This window comes from Gymnoscopelus microlampas (assembly GCF_963454915.1).
Source record: "Gymnoscopelus microlampas genome assembly, chromosome: 19".
NCBI lineage: Eukaryota > Metazoa > Chordata > Actinopteri > Myctophiformes > Myctophidae > Gymnoscopelus > Gymnoscopelus microlampas.
Window position 1 is genome coordinate 28163893 of NC_139956.1, and position 18416 is coordinate 28182308.

Consider the following 18416-nt stretch of genomic DNA (forward strand, 5'->3'; position numbering starts at 1 on the left):
GTCCAGAACGTTAGTGAGTTCTCTCTAACGTTCTGCCAGGCGCGCTGCTCTGCTCATAGACCGAAAATTACTGCCGTGCCAGGTCTTTAGTAAAAAAATAAACAAAACTACTTCGCTACTCACCGAAACAAAGGCTTTTTTGTGTTGTTGAAAGTCTATCCTCCATGGTGGGAAGCCTCTCAGCACCCCGCCTTCTCTATATAATACACTTTTTGGGCAGAAAATAAAATATGTTTGCCAGACGGACATTATTTTATTTACTCCACTGCGCCTTCTACAGATCTGGTCAATATAAATTACCATTGACCAGATCTGTAGAGGGCGCAGTGGAGTAAATAAAATAATTCTTAATATTTTATTTTCTGCCCAAAAAGTGTATTATACAGAGAAGTTGGGGTGCTGAGAGGCTTCCCACCCTGAAGAATAGACTCTCAACAACACAAAACGGTCTTTTTTTTTGTGAATAGGAAAATTGTTTTGTTATTTTGTACTAAAGTTGGAGACCTCGCACGGCAGTAGAATGTTGGGTCTATGAGCAGAGCAGCGCGGCTGGCAGAGCGTTAGAGAGAACTCACTAACGCTGGACCAGGGCTAGCTTTTTAGGCAACGTTAAAAGGGCACTTGTTATGAGATAGGAAGTGTACTGATTTATAACGCGTCGTACGGCTGTGTGCCACTCGCAAGCTCACAAGACGCTTATTGAGCTTGTAGATCGGCTGTTGTTGGGGTAACAACAGGATAGGTGGGCACCAAGGAAGGAAGAGTGGGCACCTTGGTTTTAAATTGGCTTTCCCCCCCAAAAAAAAATGTTTCAAAAAATAATATTTGGAAAATGTTTTTAAAGTACACGATTAGAACATGCTTAAACATTCTACAAGTAAGGTCTAATATTTCTACAATTGCTACACATTGCTACAAAACCTGTCATTTTGGGGCACAAACAGGAAGTTGAAGGATATAATTAAGTCTGATAATGATGTACCTTGCATGTTCACATCATGTATGCTTTACATTACTATAAGACCATTTTTCAAATATTTTTTTTTTTTACATTTAGGACAAAATGGCCAATTTTACATCGAGATGCCCACTCTTCTTGTATCCACCAGGACACTATTTTAAATCCTGGCCCCAGGATATTGCAAGTCCCAGTGGTGGCCTGCCATGTGTTTTAGGGGTACTTTCACCATTTAATGTTACTTGCACTGTTATATTGCTGTTTTTATTCATTAAAAATCGCTTATATGGCGCTCCTTACATTTTGGTGGGTGCTCCCTAAATATTTCAAGGCGAGCCCTGATACTTTACATTACTTGCTAACAACAACCTTTTTCTTGTTTCAGAGAGAATGATGAGGGGCTTTAATTCTCTGTGACACTCACACACACACACACACACACACACACACACACACACACACACACACACACACACACACACACACACACACACACACACACACACACACACACACACACACAGCACACAACCATGTCAGGGGCCCATCACGAACAGAGTAAAAGACGGCGCCCTCCCAGGATGTACCTGATCACCACCGACCTGAAGGTCCAGGACCAGCTGGAGGGGACCATCAGGCTGGAGCAGGGCAACATGTGCCTGGAGCTGTCAGACCCTGTAGGGATGGGGAAGAGCAGGGTGGACCAAGTCTGGGTGAAGGTAAAGTGTTTAGAATGTTATCTCTACTACAGGGGTCTGTGTGTGTGTCACTCACACTTTCCACTTTCTGTCAAATGCAGTATAATTGTTGTCATGCCATGGGATATTTTGTAACAATGATTTATCAAAAATGGTGACTCACGCGTCGATAGGAATAAAGGCTGGTCACTCATACTTAAACTTTGTAAGCTCATCGCTCTCTCTCTCTCTCTCTCTCTCTCTCCCCCGCTCTCTCTCTCTCTCCCCCGCTCTCTCTCTCTCTCTCTCAGGTCTTAGACAACGGTATGATGGTGAAGCTAGAGAGACATTTCCTGGTAGAAGTTGCCAGTGAACTCTGTGGTCTGTTGGAGCCTGTTACTGACCCAGGAACCCGTTTCAAACTGCTGCTAAGTAATAATGATGATGGTTACACTACTAATATAATACTGTGGTGGGACAGAGGATGGAGTGCTCGTTTTGGTTAACGTGATAACCTATTCCATCTACCACTTGTCAAAGCTGCACTAATAGCACTATGTAACTTACCTCTTCTACCCGGTTTTGAACCCGGTTTCCTGCGCAAGTGCTGACATTTTTACCATTGAGCTAATACAGACTGCCTGCTTGCTCAGGGGATACATTTAATATTGACCATCAGGTCAAAATTCATGTCAGATCCTGTGTCGAGGTGAGACATGACCTTTGACACGATCTAAATGTCTCAATAGAAGAGCAGGGAGACACAATACAACCACAACAATTACTCCTACAAATTTTGTCCAAACATCACACAAATCGGTACACATTATCTTTCTAGTCCAGTGAACAAGGTTTTAATTCATTGTTTTAATTAGTTGTCATGTTGATTCTTTCCTGTCTGTAAAGTACTTTGTAACTTTGTTTCGATAAGTGCTTTATAAATAAACGTATAATAATAATAGAATAATTATTTCTGAAACCTAACTACATTTAGGCTTAACTCCTTCTTTTAAGATGATCCTGGGAAGCTTCAGCGATTGGCTGCTGTGCCCCTGGGAACCCGCCTGTGGGCGCAGATTGGCCAACCAGACGAGTTGGCGGAGGCAGAGCTCAGACACAGAGGTCCTCTGACCAGAGGAAGCAGCTGTGTGCTGTTTGGGGTCCAACTGAAAGTAAGATCAACTCTGTTAGGGTTAGGCTGATTTTTCTTAGTTGCATGCCGGTGTTGTGCAAAAATAACCGATCTATAAGTTTGCGATGCATTGTGAGCTTGTTGTGGATCTGGTATCTGCTATGTATCAATCAGGCTCTAGAGTATTGGAGGGCGACAAGAAAAGACGTGAGATGCACCACCACCGAGTCTGGGGGCTAGATTCCACCGTGGTGCATCCGGCTTTGTCGAGCGTCTGTATACGAACACAATTGGCCCGTGTTCGGGGGAGGGAAACCGTCCGGGGAGGGCGATAATTGTCACTGCATGTATTCCTACGGGCTGGGGCGGCGCCTGTCAGCAGGGAGTGTTGGTCGGGAGGAGTAGGACGAAGGCCCTACGTCCTCCCGGTTGGGGCTCCTCGCTGGCAGGTGAGTCAGCAGGATACAACAGCAGTGACAACACACAGAAATGTGTGTGGGGAGGAATCAATTGGCATAAAGACGAGATGCAACCCAGGATGCTGATTAGCTACTCTCTTTCTATCTCTCTCTCTCTCCCACCATGCTGCAGGGCTCAGCAGTAGGTCGAGGAGTAAGTAACGGTTCCTATAAGGGCCACCAGCTCTTCGTCTGCCCCGAAGCCTCCGCCCTCTTCCTGCCCGTCAGTCACATCCGACTACGCCAGTGGTCCTCCTCCGGTGGCGGCGGCTCTAACGAGCAGGACCGTGTCCGTGAGCCCCGGGAATCCCGCCGCAGCGATGGCAACGGCGCCAACTACTACCCTGCTAACAACAATCACAGGTACTCAACAAGGGGAAGCTCATATGATCTTGTTCTCCCCAGTTTCAGGACGCTTAAGGGGACAAATGCTTTTTATTACTCAGTGGAATGCCATCCCTTCAGTCCGGAAATCCCCAAATTCCCTTGCAAAATGTAAGAATGGCTTCATCTCAACTATCTGGTCATAGTTAGATCCCTACCCCGGATAGCCCGCTCCTCTGACTGCATTGGATTCTTCTCTTAGTGTACCTCTATATTTATTGCTACTAACGTTTATATATAAGGATTACATTTTCTTTGTACAGTGCGTGTTGTTCTATGTCTCAAAGTGGACCACAATGGAAACAAGCTTATTTTGTGTATAATACACGTTGGCGTTTTTTGACTTGATGATTATGATTTCTAAACCGCCAATACAAGTATTCTATTCTGTTCTAGCCAGCAGAGCCAGAACCATCATCAGCCTCCCAGCGGCCGCAGCCCCCAGCATCGTGCTCTGCAGCAGGCCCCCGTCAGCATCCTGTCTCGTACCGCTGACTCTGTCCCCCTCACAGCCCAGGGGTAGGCATGTCACAGTTATCACATAATCACCTGATTGCAATTATTTGAGATAATCTCAATTATTTTTGTATAATCGTGAGATTTGTTTCCTGTTGAAAATCTTTTTTTAAATAACAGAAATAGCTGATCTAATAATACATACAATTTATATATTTATATTAGCGCTTTTCTAAAAACTCAGTCGCTTTACAAAAACATAAACAAAATTTAAAAAAATAGTTAAAAAACACACTAAAATGTTGCAAAATAAACGGTAGGAAAGGGGGATTTGAATTAGGTAGGCAATGCAAGTCTGAGAAGGTGGGTTTTGAGTGTGGTAATCACGATTACAATCATATTATTAAGTTCATGGCCTGTTTTGGCCATGGTCCAGGGTAAACTGTCGCACCCTTCTTTGTCCTTTGTTCAGGGTTGACTGCAGGTGCGATGGTCTCAAAAACATAAAGGAAAACTGGCAGAAAAAGACTTGTACTCTACAAAAAGTCTTTGTCTTTTAAGAAAGACTCCTAAAACAGAGACTATGAAAATATTTTTCATTTATTTTAACATGCTCATAAATTGCACTCAAATGAAAGGTACAAAAAAAGCATGAAACGTTTTGCCCATGGTACATTATTCATTTTATTATTATTAGTACTGGTTATTGTCATTTCTTTGTTTATTTGTTTTTATCAATAGGCTTTGTATAATTAAGTTATGTCATATCTGTTCTGTACAATTTGTTTACAAAACATAAAAGGCAAATTTGTATTTATGTGTGTTCCAATGTTCAATGCCAAAAACACAATTAAATCATGAATCACAATTGTTTGTATGACAATTAATCATAAAAAATGTCATGATCGTCACAGCCCTACCCAGGGGCCTGGCTCCTTTCAGGTCCGGGGCCCCACCTCGCCTCCCCCGTTCCGGGAGGGCGAGAGGGTGTGTTTCCCCCTGGATCACACCATCCAGGGGGGAGAGGTGCGCTACTGTGGGCCGCTGCCTGGCCGGAACTCCTCTGGGATGTACGTTGGAATCCTGCTGGTAAGTGGTTGTGTTGTCATTCTGTCAGTCTGCGTGTGTGTCTGTCTGCATGTGAACAAAATGACCCAGAGAGGAGACTCTCTCTCTCTCTCTCTCTCTCTCTCTCTCTCTCTCTCACTCTCACTCTCACACTCACACTCACACATACAGGCGCAAAAACATCTCTATCCCTGGCCTTCGGGCCTGGTGGAGATGATGATGATAATAATAATTGCAGGTTCGATAAGGACCCATGGAAGGTCTTTTCTATGGGCTCCCTGTCTGTGCAGTCAATTCAATTCTTACGGTTAAGTCGTACGACGGTGCAAAGGTCTGCTCTCTCGGTTCAACCTTTCTTGATTCGACCTTTCAGCTGAGCGCATGTGCGCGTACACATACAGACAACAGAGAGCATGTGGAAGCAGAACTGATGGACACACTTTGTTTTGAAGTGATGTTAGTGGTTGTAAATGTGTACGTGTACTCCGCAATGTCCGCATAGTGAATTACACCTTGTTAATCAGTTCAGACTCGGACGTTGCAGATGTGCAGACAGTAAAACAAAATGGAGATTCTTCTAGATTTTTGTCTGCGTGTTGTGTGTTACTTCAGGAAACTCCAGTAACTGATATGTGTGTGTTGTCTGTTACAGGATGCTCCAGTAGGTAACTGGGATGGCTTTTATAAGGGAGAGAAGCTTTGTCACATCCCCTCTCCTCTCTATGGAGAAATACTGGCCATTGCCAAGGTCTCCCCTGGTATGTCTTCTCCTTATTAAATTCAATTAAATTAAATAATTGTTGTAATAGTGCCAGTAATTGAATTGAATTTATATTCATATCAAATGTATATCGTCTGGAAACCTCTTGTCCAAAACTCTTACTTTTCAGGATTTAAATTCAAAAATAGCAGATCTACATGCTCAAAACGCGTCGCTTTGCGCCGCGTTTCGAGCATGTAGATCTGCTATTTTTGATACTTTTGTGTGACGCTGACGCTGTAGTATGATCAAGTATAGGGCATCAATTTACGAAAACAACAACTTACTGTGTTGTGCCATGAAATGCATGGATGATAATGCGCTTTCTAATTCCGCTTGAAAAAACACAATAAGTTAGAATATGGAGATAAGAGGTTTCTGTCCGACAGCAACGATTTGCTCTTTGTATGTGATTTGTGCAGCGTTTGTAGGAGGACAATACTGTTCTTTGGAAATGGACACTTGACTTAAACACGTGTTTTGTGTTGAACATTGTGGTATGAGCCCTACCCACTTCTTCTTATATAACCATCCCTATGTATGTCCTTTTTATTGTACTCATGTAGGTCGAAACATAGTTTTTATCTGTCTGTCTGTGTTCAAGAAGATGTGCGTATTTTTTGTCTCTACTACATGAACCCCTAACTGTTGTGTCTTCTATCTGTTTCCCCCAGAATCGAAATCCCGCCAAAACCCCAAATCCATCCTGAAACCGGTCCAGCCCCCCATCCCCAAACCAAGCCCTACCAATGTCCCCCTCAACCTCAAAATCGCCCTGATGCCTCCTCAGCTCGCCATGCAGAAACAAGGTCTCAAACCCCCTCCCTTGCCGCCGCCCAAGCCCAGCAACAAGCCCACCCTACCTCCTCCGCTCCTGCCTCCCAAACCCCAAGCCACGCCCTCGCCGGTCTCACCGACGGACCGGGACCAACCGCGGCCCTCGAATGGCATACACGGACCTCCCTCTCCGCTGCACTCGCCAGGAAACGGCGACTTCGCAGAGGAGAACTACGACGACGACGCGGGATTGGGAGCTGATCTGGAGGTGGGGTCGATGGTCGAGGTGAATGATCCGCCCCTTTTTGGAGTGATTCGCTGGATTGGTCGGATCGGTGGTGTCCCTGAGCTGGTGGCGGGGATTGAGCTGGTAGGCTGACAGAGTTACTGTATTGTTAATCTCTCAAGAACAGATTCTGACCTGCGGTGGAATCTGTCGGAGCAGTTCGTCATAACGTGTGCGCAATGGCAACAAGTGGGCGTGCCTTCAGATCAGGAAGGAGGCCGCGCTTTACCCAATCAAATGTAGTGGGCGGGATTCACGTGTCCGTCCACTATGGTCCACCCTCCCCCCCTCGAAACTAGCCGAAACTAATTTAACAATAGCGTCCTCGGAGCGGACAAAACCACGGAAAGATATTCACATTTTAAATTACTCTTTCATCATAGAAACAAGTGGGCTTATAACCAAAACCATCCATGTTCTCTGGGAGAAGTGGTGTTAGTGTTCCGTGTAGAAATATTGTTAGTGGGAATGAAAACGTAGCCGCACCAACCGGAAGTGATGCGCTATAGGCAGACATGAAACCGGTGTTTCCCTGCGCTCTAGTCTAACATTATCCTCCGGCCAGACTCCACAGAATATCAGAAAAGCAGAGGTCGCTGTTTTTCATTTTCTGTGGGGTCTGGCTACGCGAGACTACTGTATTGTTGGTCCTCTGACTGGCTTTTATCATTTAAGCTGTTTATGCAACTTCACTTGTTTTCATCTTCATTTTATATAGTGTATTTATTTGATAGTTAATAAACTTTATAAGGTGTTTTTAACCACTTTCAATCTGGCATCCCTAATGGCATCCCTATTTTGGGCCATATAGGAGAAAACTTTCAAAAAGAATGATAAAATGGCAAACAAATTGTAGATCTACAAGCTCACAACGCGGCGTGCATTGTGAGCTTGTAGATGTGCTGTTTTAGCTATGTGTTAAAAGTGGTAAAAAAATGATAAAATATATATATATATAGCAGTAACAATGATAGTAGGAGCTGCAGGTTGATTAACTGTGACCAAATTCAAACCCAGGACCAAGAGTTGAGTGCCGGGACAGACGGCAGTTACCTGGGAGAGCGTCATTTCCGTTGCCCCGTCAACAAGGGGCTGTTCGTCAAACTGCGGAACTGTAGGCGGGACTCCAGGTTCCCTGCCCCCGAGACGCGTGTCAATCAAGTGGAGCGGTGCAACTCAATAGGTGTGTGTCAGTCAGAATCAACCTTTAATTGGTGTTAAGTAAGTAAGCCTTGCCCAGCCATGTGGCCCATAGGGCAAGAGCCTATCCCCTGTTTCTGTAGCGTGAGGCGACTCGATGTACAAGTATCCTCTGGACATGACGCTGGTATGTATTTGGGACCCCAATCCAACCCTGCCAAGGGAGGTATTGGGTCCCAATTTTATAGTCTTTGGTATGACCCTGCCGAGGAACCCTGTCCTCCCAGTCTATGGGTGGACACACTAACCACAAGGCCACTGAGCTGGTTACAGATGTAAAGCAGTGGTTGAAATACTTTTTTCAAGCACCTGTGTGTGTGTGTGTGTGTGTGTGTGTGTGTGTGTGTGTGTGTGTGTGTGTGTGTGTGTGTGTGTGTGTGTGTGTGTGTGTGTGTGTGTGTGTGTGTGTGTGTGTGTGTGTGTGTGTGTGTGTGTGTGTACAAGTATATCTTGTGTGCGTGCCCTCATCCCCACAAACTTTAGACATTTTGGCTGTGTCTCAAACTAGTCCAGTGGTTCTCAAACATTTTCATGTCAAGGACTCCCAAATTGATATGTATTTGGCTGCTGACCCCCCATTTGAAAAGATTTGGTGCCAGGGGCCCCCATAAGCGACAATTTGTGAGAAAATAGCCGATCTACAAGCTCACAAGGCTATTTTTTATTAACTGGAAAATAAAATAGGGCTCAGTTAAGTGTTTGAATTGCCGGGGACCCCCTGGGGGTCAATTCTGGGGGGGTCTGAGTGTGAGAGAGGAAGAGAGGGGTGTGTGTGTGTGTGTGTGTGTGTGTGTGTGTGTGTGTGTGTGTGTGTGTGTGTGTGTGTGCTCTAAATACCAGTACCCCAAGCTATCTATCTGTCCCTCTTAATTGAGTATTTCTCTATCTACACAGGATCAGTCTATCTGTCCATTGTAGGGATATGAACTGGTCATATCGCTAAAGGTTTACACGTGGAGGGAAAACAAAAACGTTTAAATGTAGTAATGAACTATATTCATCACAGGTTTTGACTTTATCACCCCCCAAAAAAGGAGAGAAATAACTAAATATATGGAGAGAAGTGAAGATTATAGACAGAGGGAGACAAAGAGAGAGGGAGCAAGGGACATAAACAAATGGAAACTATGACTAAATCACGATTCCGATTACACACATGCACAACTTTAGACGTGTCGCTTGCAGTCTCTGCACATGGACACACCTACACACACATGCACACACACACACACACACACACACACACACACACACACACACACACACACACACACACACACACACACACACGCGCACAGCCCAATACTTTAACCACAATTGTAGAATGCAGCAACAACCCGAAGCTGCGTGCGATATTGCAACAACAAAGTATCAATAGCCTGGAACATGCCAACCCAGACCCAGGATTAAGTGAATGACTACACACAACAAACAGAACTATGGTGCATTTAGTTCTTTTGGAAAACAAGTTTACTTTAGCCCATTCATCTAATTAATGTAAATAATACTCATCATTACATTGAAAAATGCATTATTTGTGATTAAAATAAAGTTTGTTGGTAATTGGCAATATACAAGCTCACAACACGTTGCATCACGACGCGTTGTGAGCTTATAGACTGGCTATTTGCGCTATTTATTAAAGCGGTTGAAAATGCGCTACCTGTGTCCTCTGTCCCCCAGCGTTCGCGGAGTGGGGCAGTGAGCGGGTGGAGGAGCACACCCCGCCCATGGAGGAGGAGGAGGCCAAGGAGGTGTTCTGTGGCTGGAAGAGAGGCATCCAGGGTCACCTCAACTCCTGCTACCTGGATGCCACCCTGTTCAGGTACTGCACACATGTTGATGTTGGTCTGTCACTCTATGCAGCCTCCTCTCTCTCTCTTTCTCACTCATTCACTCACTCAGGCTTGAAACCCACCAGGCGCGCAAGCATAAGCGCAAGGACGCTGATTTTCTTCCGCTCAATGCAGTCGCGCACGATTTTTTTCTCATTCTCTTTGAAACGCATTGATCAGACCTCCCGCTGGTCTGGTCAGGTTTGACGCCAACACTCGTGCACATTATTTTGTGTGTGTTCCCAGTGTCTATCTTTCTCTCTCTCTCACTCACTCACTCTTTCTCTCTGTCTCCCCCTCTCTTTCTCACTCACTTGCTCTCTCTCTTTCCATCTCTCTTTTACATTCTGTCTTCTTCCCTCTCTCACTCCAAGTCATCTTCCTTCCTCTCGCTAACACCCCCTACTGTATGTCTCTTTCTACCTCTCTCTGCACTCTGACCTCCTCTCCTCTCTCCCTCTGCAGTTTGTTCTCATGCTGTAGTTCAGTAGACTGACCTCCTCTCTCCCTCTGCAGTTTGTTCTCATGCTGTAGTTCAGTAGACTGACCTCCTCTCCTCTCTCCCTCTGCAGTTTGTTCTCATGCTGTAGCTCAGCAGACTGGGTGTTGCTGTGTCCTGTGGACCCCCAGACCAGCTCCCTGTCCAGCCAGGCCCAGGACCTGCTTCGCTGTGAGATCGTCAACCCACTCCGCAGGTGAGCAGCACCAGGAAAATAGGGGTGTGCATCAGTTAATCAAACTCATCAATTTAATCAATTATTTAAAAAAAGATATAGATAATTTTATACAATCATTGATTAATAATCGATCAGTATTTTGGGCTTCAAAACTTGTGTTTTGAAGTGTGTGTGGTGAGCTTGTTGATCTGCTATTTTCCCCAAACATTTGGCTATTTTGACTTGCCCAGAAAAGGGCAGGGACGCTAGGGTTCAAGTGGTTAATCCCCAAATCCCTTTTGTTTCCAGACTTCATGTACCATTCCTTTCTAATGAGCAGATTAGTATTTAGTATTGCTACATTGAATGAGTAAGTGCTGGCTGTTCCTCAGGTTTGGTTATGTGTGCGCCAGTAAAACCATGGCTCTGAGAAGACTACTGGAGGCTGACAGCAGCAGTGACACTGGCTTCACCAACCAAGAGAAAGGTGTGTGTGTGTGTGTGTGTGTGTGTGTGTGTGTGTGTGTGTGTGTGTGTGTGTGTGTGTGTGTGTGTGTGTGTGTGTGTGTGTGTGTGTGTGTGTGTGTGTGTGTGTGTGTGTGTGTGTGTGTGTGTGTGTGTGTGTGTGTGTGTGTGTGTGTGTTTTCTCTAAATACCAGTCCCCCAAGCTATCTATCTGTCCCTCTCAATTGAGTATTTCTCTATCTACACAGGATCAGTCTATCTGTCCATTATGAACTGGTCATATCGCTAAAGGTTTACACGTGGAGGGAAAACAAAAACGTTTAAATGTAGTAATGAACTATATTCATCACAGGTTTTGACTTTATCACCCCCCACTTGCACCCCTTTACCCCTCCCTCCCCCCAAACACTTCTATGAATAAATAAATACAAATATTTGATGATTTGCTTAATGTGCCACATTGTTTTCTAACTCAACAGTAAATAAACCAACATACAGTATAACAGGCTATCTTCAAATTTCTACAGTGACAATTTAAGGACTCTTAAGAACTTTTTAATACCTCTAAGAAACAAATAAGACCATTACTGCGTCAAAAGTATTCAACAAACTACTATAAAGATTCTCAAACATTGGCCAAATTGTCAATTATTACCTATGGAAAGAGAATTTTGAAAATAGCCCCGCATAGCATGTAGATCGGCTATTTTCAGCTATATTTATCTGTGGAACCGTGTCAAACTAAATGTTAGGCCTCAACTGAGTGAGGGGGTGAATATTTTGGGGGTCACAGGCTGAAAAGTTTGAGAACCACTGATCTAAACTAGGAGTGATGTTGAGCCCTTGATGAATGAAAAACAGATAAAGTACCAAAATCATGGCACTGCAATGACTGCATGTTTAAATTATTTTTGCATCACTCAGTTCTGTTGGAGTAAACCAACTCATTATCACAACCTTATGTATGCCCACCTTATCACATGAGAGATAACTTATTTCCTCCATTTACATGTAAACGTCAAGGGATTTTTCAGTCTACTGTATCTTTCTACTGCTATGTACTGTTACATGGTGTACTGTATGTGTGTGTAAGCCTTACACACACAAGGTCATACTGAAGTGCAGTGGTTCTCACTGAACCACAGGTTTTTGTTTTATATAAATCTTCTCTTTTGGGGGTCCCTATCACAAAATATTTTCAGAGGGGGGTCCACAGAACATGGTTGAAAGTGTGTGTGTGTGTGTGTGTGTGTGTGTGTGTGTGTGTGTGTGTGTGTGTGTGTGTGTGTGTGTGTGTGTGTGTGTGTGTGTGTGTGTGTGTGTGTGTGTGTGTGTGTGTGTGTGTGTGTGTGTGTGTGTGTGTGTGTGTGTGTCCATCAGATCCAGAGGAGTTCCTCAACAGGTTGTTCCAGCTGCTCCAGATAGAACCCCTCCTGAAGATCAGGTGAACACCACCCCACTGCACCATGTGATCACTCTGGTGAACACCACCCCACTATAGACAATCTATAAGCCCATCTCACAACGCATGGCATCACAACGAGCTGTGAGATCTGCTATTTTCACAATTTTTCTGAGCTTTTTGAATCTTTCCCCTGACCTCCCTATATTACAATAAGAACCTAAAAACTAACTATAACAAAGCCTTTTCAAAAAATAAACCATAAAAGCAAACGCTCAATGGAAACAACCCCTGGACCTGGGACTTTTTGTGTTATCCGTTTAGCTTAAAGGAGTAGTTCATAATTTGATAACCAGGTCATCGATCAATAGGAAACTCAATAGGAGACTCTTTTGAGTCTCAGTCATCAAATTATTGGCTCAGGAATGCGACAAAAAATATAATAACTCCATGAATTCAAGGCTTCATGGGGTGTGTAATTGATAGGAAATAAGTCATTTTTTGTGGGAACTACCGGTACTCCTTTAACATTTGTCTGCACTACCTATACTGTTAACAATATTGTCAATAAAGTATTCGATCAATCAATAAAAAAAAAACTAAAACGAATGAAAAATGCTAAACTATAATAACCTTGCCAGTTGCCACCCACCTGCACACAACACAACACATCCCAACACAACACGGCACAGCACAACACACCACCTCTGACCGTCCATTGTTGTATTGTCCATTGTGTTGTCAACATTGTTTGTGCTGCTGCCCCACTTTCTTGTTGTTTTCTCTCCTTCAACGTGACTCTCTCTCTTTCTCTATTTCTTTCTTTAACTGTCTCTCTTTCTTTCCTACCCTCTCTCATCTCTCCCCCAACCCTCACCAAGTCTCTCCTCTTCCTTCACCTCCTGTATGATTATGGCCGCAACTATCAAGCCTTTTCTGAGCGATTATTCCATCAATAATTTTTAGGATAACCGAGAAGCTTGATTTTAAAATACAGTATATATATATTAAACTTTTTTACATATACAGTATATATATATATATATCAAAGAATCCATTAACTACTTAAGCATTATGTTATACTTTGTTATAAGTAGTTAAAATAGCAGATCAACAAGCTCACAACGCTTGTGATTGGCTATTTTAACGTATTGATTGTTGTGTATAGATGGACTGTATTGCCTGTATCGATTACATCGATTAACCGTTGTCCCCCTATTGCAGATCGACTAACCAGCAGCCCCAGGAGTTCCACCTCTACCAGCTTTTCCCCCCTTCTCTCCCCCCCTCGCCGTCCTCCCCTGTCTCCCCTCTGTCCCCGTCGTCCCTCAGTCCCGTCCCTCTGTCCTCCCCCTCGGCGGGGGGGCGTCTGAGGGTGGCCAGCGTCCAGGCTCTGCTGGAGTCCTCCTTCCACCACGCCGGACTCAAGTTTGTGGAGGTAACGTCCAATGTTGCCAAATGTTGCCAGAAACAAGCAGCCACGTCTATGAAAACAAGCCCAAAATAATATAAGCAACCAGGGCAGATCAGTATAACTTTATTGTCTAATGTTGATTTAGTGCTTCTCAAACATTTTGATGTCAAGGACCCCCAAATTAATGTATTTATTTGGCCATGGACCCCCATCTGAAAATATTTTGTGCCAGTGACCCCCATACAAGATTTGTGTTGTAAAATGTTTCAAAAACATTCCAGATTTGTAACCTTTTCTTTTTTTGAGAATAGCAGATGTGAGCTTGTGGATCGGCTATTTTCAAATAGTCAATGTATATAGGGGTTAAATAAGTAACTACACTTTAGAAACAAGCCCCAAAAAACGCTACCCGTAACTTCCAATGTTTACAAACAACTTTACAGGAAAACAAGCCCAAAGTCGCTTATAATAAGCAGACTTGCAGGATTCGAATTAGATTTTTAGCGATTATTGCTTCTTTGATTATTCGAATAATCGAGAAGTGTGTCTGTTTTTTTTTTTAAATACATCAACATTAAAAAAATCTAAATCAATTAGTCTGATTAACCACTGATATCCGTGTTGTTATTCTCCTCCCCATCCTCTCCCCCACCAGGCCCCCTCCTGTCTGCTGCTGCTCATGCCCAGGTTTGGGAGGGATTTCAAGATGTTCGACGCCATCTTGCCCTCGCTCAGTCTGGACATCACAGACCTCCTGGAGGACAGTAAGACCCTTCTGGCTTTCATATGGCTCTGTCCCACTACGAAGGAAGGGTTAACCCAGAACCTGCCATAACCTGAAACTTTTCCAGAATATGTGAATAATGGAAATTGGGTCGGCAGCAGCCGATTTGAACGTAGAAACAACAAATGACACCTTTTTATGCGTGTTTCCCATTCAAATCTGCTGCCGATCCAGTCTAATGAAACCTGGGACTACAGTTATGCACAGAGCCTAAAAGGCCTGTGAGTAGGGTTGGGTTCCGGATCCAACATTGAGGAACCGGAATCGGTTCCATCACATTTGGAAGAGTTTTTATTTATTTATTAATAGTGCTGCATCTCTGTCTCTCCATCTTTCTCTCTCCATTACTCTCTCTGTCTCTCTCCATCTCTCTGTCTCTCTCCATCTTTCTCTGTCTCTATCTCTTTCTTTCTCTCTCCATCTTTCTCTGTCTCCCCATCTCTCTTGTCTCTCCATCTCTTTCTCCAGCTCTGAGACAGTGTAGTATCTGTCAGGCAGTGGCAGAGTGGGAGTGTCTACAGTGCTATGAAGATCTAGACATCACCCCTGGTCGCCTCAAACAATACTGCCACACCTGCAACACCCAGGTATATTTTCCTATTATCATTATTATTATTATTATTATTATTATTATTCATCTCTATTATTCAGTTACTTCCACTGTCTGTTCTATTGTCTTTTTTATGGCCTAGCGTCTCTTGCATAATAACTTTATTTCTATGGTCTATTTCTGGGGTTCCCAAACTATTTCAGGCCTAGACCCAAAATACAATCTGGTGTCTACCTGGAACCCAAACCTACACAAATCCATTATGAATGAGTTACTTAAGCCCTAACCTCGCGTCACCACCAGACTTTCCACCGCAGAGGAAAGCCTGGTATTCGTTCTAAAACCAGCCGTGTGATCCGCTTTCGAAAAAAGGAAAATAAAGAATTGTGGTTCCGGTGGTTGATTCCGGTTGGCGTCACATTATTTTTGTTCCCCACATAATGCGAGTCAATTAGTTTAGTCTCGCTAGTCACGCTACAAGACAGAAATTGGACACACCAAACCATTATTATACCAAAAGAAATGAAACGATTATACCAAACTACGTTTTAAACCAGGGGAATCATTTTGGAGATGCACGGCGCCGGTGGTTCCAATTGTTGGTTTCGGCCACCTGATGATGTAAAGTTATTTCCGCTCCGAACGGATCAGAAACCCGACAAGGGTATTGATCCCAGGCTACTTAAGCCCTATTTCAAGAATAGCTAAAATAGCCTCAAGCTCACAACGTGTGGCATCGCAACACTGATCTATTTCATAATGTTATGAATAATAATCTTACGTGTTTCTACATATCCGTCTCTCCCTCCACAGGTCCACAGTCACAAGAAGCGCGTGTCCCACACCCCACAGCAGGTGGGCATTCCCGACGGGCCGTGGCCGTGGCCTGGCCTGCTGTGTGACACTCGCCAGCAATTGCTCCTCTTCGCTGTGACGTGCATCGAGACCAGCCACTATGTGAGCTTCGTCAAGTACGGGCCCCGCCCCACTGACTGGCTGTTTTTCGACAGTATGGCGGACAGGGAAGGTGAGAGATCAAATGAGGAGTTGATTGATTGATTTTTGATTGATTGCCGATTGGCGATTTAAAAGGTTTAGATAGTATGTTAAAAACAGACAAAAAAGCCAAAAGCTTGCTTCCATTGTGATTTTGGACACAGACCTAGACTCAAGAGCGTCTCGGATTGGAGCTGATGTCTGATTGTCAGGTGTGTCTGTCTGTCTGTCTCCTAGGCGGCGAGAACGGCTTCAACATCCCCCAGGTGAGGGCGTGTCCTGAGGTGGGCCGCTACCTCAGCCTATCAGAAGAGGAGTTGAGCCGCCTGGACCCCGCCTCCTTACGAGAGCCCGCCCGCCGCCTGCTGTGCGACGCCCACATGTGCTTCTATCACAGTCCTGAGCTCAGCCTGTACAAGTGACATTTACGTGCACACTCGATCCTCTTCCCCTTGATAGCCCTTTTAATTTTTGGTCTATTTTACACAGACTACAGGATCCAGATGTGTCTGTGTATATCAATGCCTATGGAACAGAGATATTTATATATATACACGCACGCACATGCACATACACTAATGTGCATCATGAACAAAGATATATACATGGACACATACCATCCTGCATTGTCCTTACATAAAACAATTGGTTACATCTCTTAACAAAAACAAAATCCTAAAATAGGGAAGAAATACCGTTGCACTGACCTCACCCACTGTAAATAATATTCACACGCACACCTGTACACCTCTTACCCTCGTCTTACAAATGCTGCATTCCATACGTTCCTGTACCATACAGGTACAGGAACATGCAACTCATTTATATATCCACAAGCACATATCATTAATCCACTTAAACCCAACAGTTACTGAGTTACAGCTGTACTTGGGCCGTACAGCTTTTTTTTCCCCGTCTACACCAAATCTCCTAAAAATAGCAGATCTACAAGCTCACAACTTGTCATGATGCAGGCTTGTAGATCTGCCAATTTTGCCTAATGTTTCCCCCCAAAATAGGCATGCTGTGGGTTCAAGTCGTTAAAACCTGTATTTCCGGTCCCCAGCCTAGAATGTATTCTTAGACAGAGGAAAACCTGACCAGTGGTATAGCCCACTGGTCAGTATAACAAGCAATATGAATTGATTGGTGCAGTGGGTTGGTTTTATGTAGTGAACTACATGTTGATGTGCACATGCCCACATTTGCTTACTTTAATGACTGTGCCTAGTATATCAATAAGCAGTGCATTGACATGCACAATTTACAGAATCCATTATGACTGCAAACACTCCACAATTGTGCCTTATAATATATATGATATGGTCACTTTTCTTTTACACTGATGTTATTTGCACTTTCATTTTTACATGCAGTTTTGTGTTGAACAATGAAATAATGAAATTATTGTAAAGATTTCTATGCATTAGCCCATGGTGTTAATATTATTTTTTTTTACTTTGTATGCTTTTGACAGAACTTGCAAGAATGGAAACACATGTTATAATAAAATGATACCACTAGAGGGCGTCCGTGGTTCTATTTCCATGTCATCATCAGTGTTGCCATGTCTGCTCATTATAAGCGAGTTTTTCTGTAAAGTTGCTTTTAAATATTGGTAGGTTGCGATTTAGTTTGGGCCTGTTTCGGATTCGAGCGGCCTTTTTGCATGTAGTTGAAGGCGCAAGGGGGCGGGGGGCTTCGCGGGTGGGGAGAGAGTCATCGCATCCCAACATTGGACTGTCAGAATCCAGGAGATTGGTTGGGGACGTGGCTAGTGGGGGGTCTGGGGGTCCTCACTACCGAAACGAAAGTTAGCTGTTGTCTGTCCAATAACATGACTTGACTTGACTGGGTTCAAGTCAAGTCATGTTATTGGACAGACGCTCTACCAGTTGAGCTATGCTGTTGGCTGAGAGTTACAGGTTTCCTGGTGGTTTTAACTTGTTTTTCTATAAGTTAGTCTGCAAAGGGAAGCATCACTAAGGATACCAGTCAATTTATCCGTTGCCCCAAGTTACCAGGGACACTTGACTCGAGTGGGAATCGAACCCAGTCAAGTCAAGTCAAGTCATGTTATTGGACAGACGCTCTACCAGTTGAGCTATGCTGTTGGCTGAGAGTTACAGGTTTCCTGGTGGTTTTAACTTGTTTTTCT

General features: G+C 43.9%; 1 protein-coding gene across 1 annotated transcript; it reads left to right on the forward strand.

Moving 5' to 3' along the window:
* Positions 1 to 1491: 1491 nt before the first annotated feature.
* cyld3 (cylindromatosis (turban tumor syndrome) 3) lies at positions 1492 to 17781 on the forward strand (the record flags this gene model as incomplete). The annotated part of the gene is made up of 18 exons (XM_084043809.1): positions 1492 to 1677; positions 1947 to 2067; positions 2650 to 2807; positions 3359 to 3588; positions 4006 to 4128; positions 4980 to 5154; positions 5786 to 5891; positions 6568 to 7040; positions 7974 to 8139; positions 9840 to 9981; positions 10564 to 10686; positions 11040 to 11134; positions 12493 to 12556; positions 13739 to 13952; positions 14584 to 14692; positions 15181 to 15299; positions 16076 to 16289; positions 16496 to 17781. The coding sequence occupies 18 exons, from the start codon at positions 1492 to 1494 to the stop codon at positions 16678 to 16680; spliced, it is 3003 nt and encodes a 1000-aa protein (XP_083899935.1). The 3' UTR covers positions 16681 to 17781.
* Between the last annotated feature and the right edge of the window lie 635 nt (positions 17782 to 18416).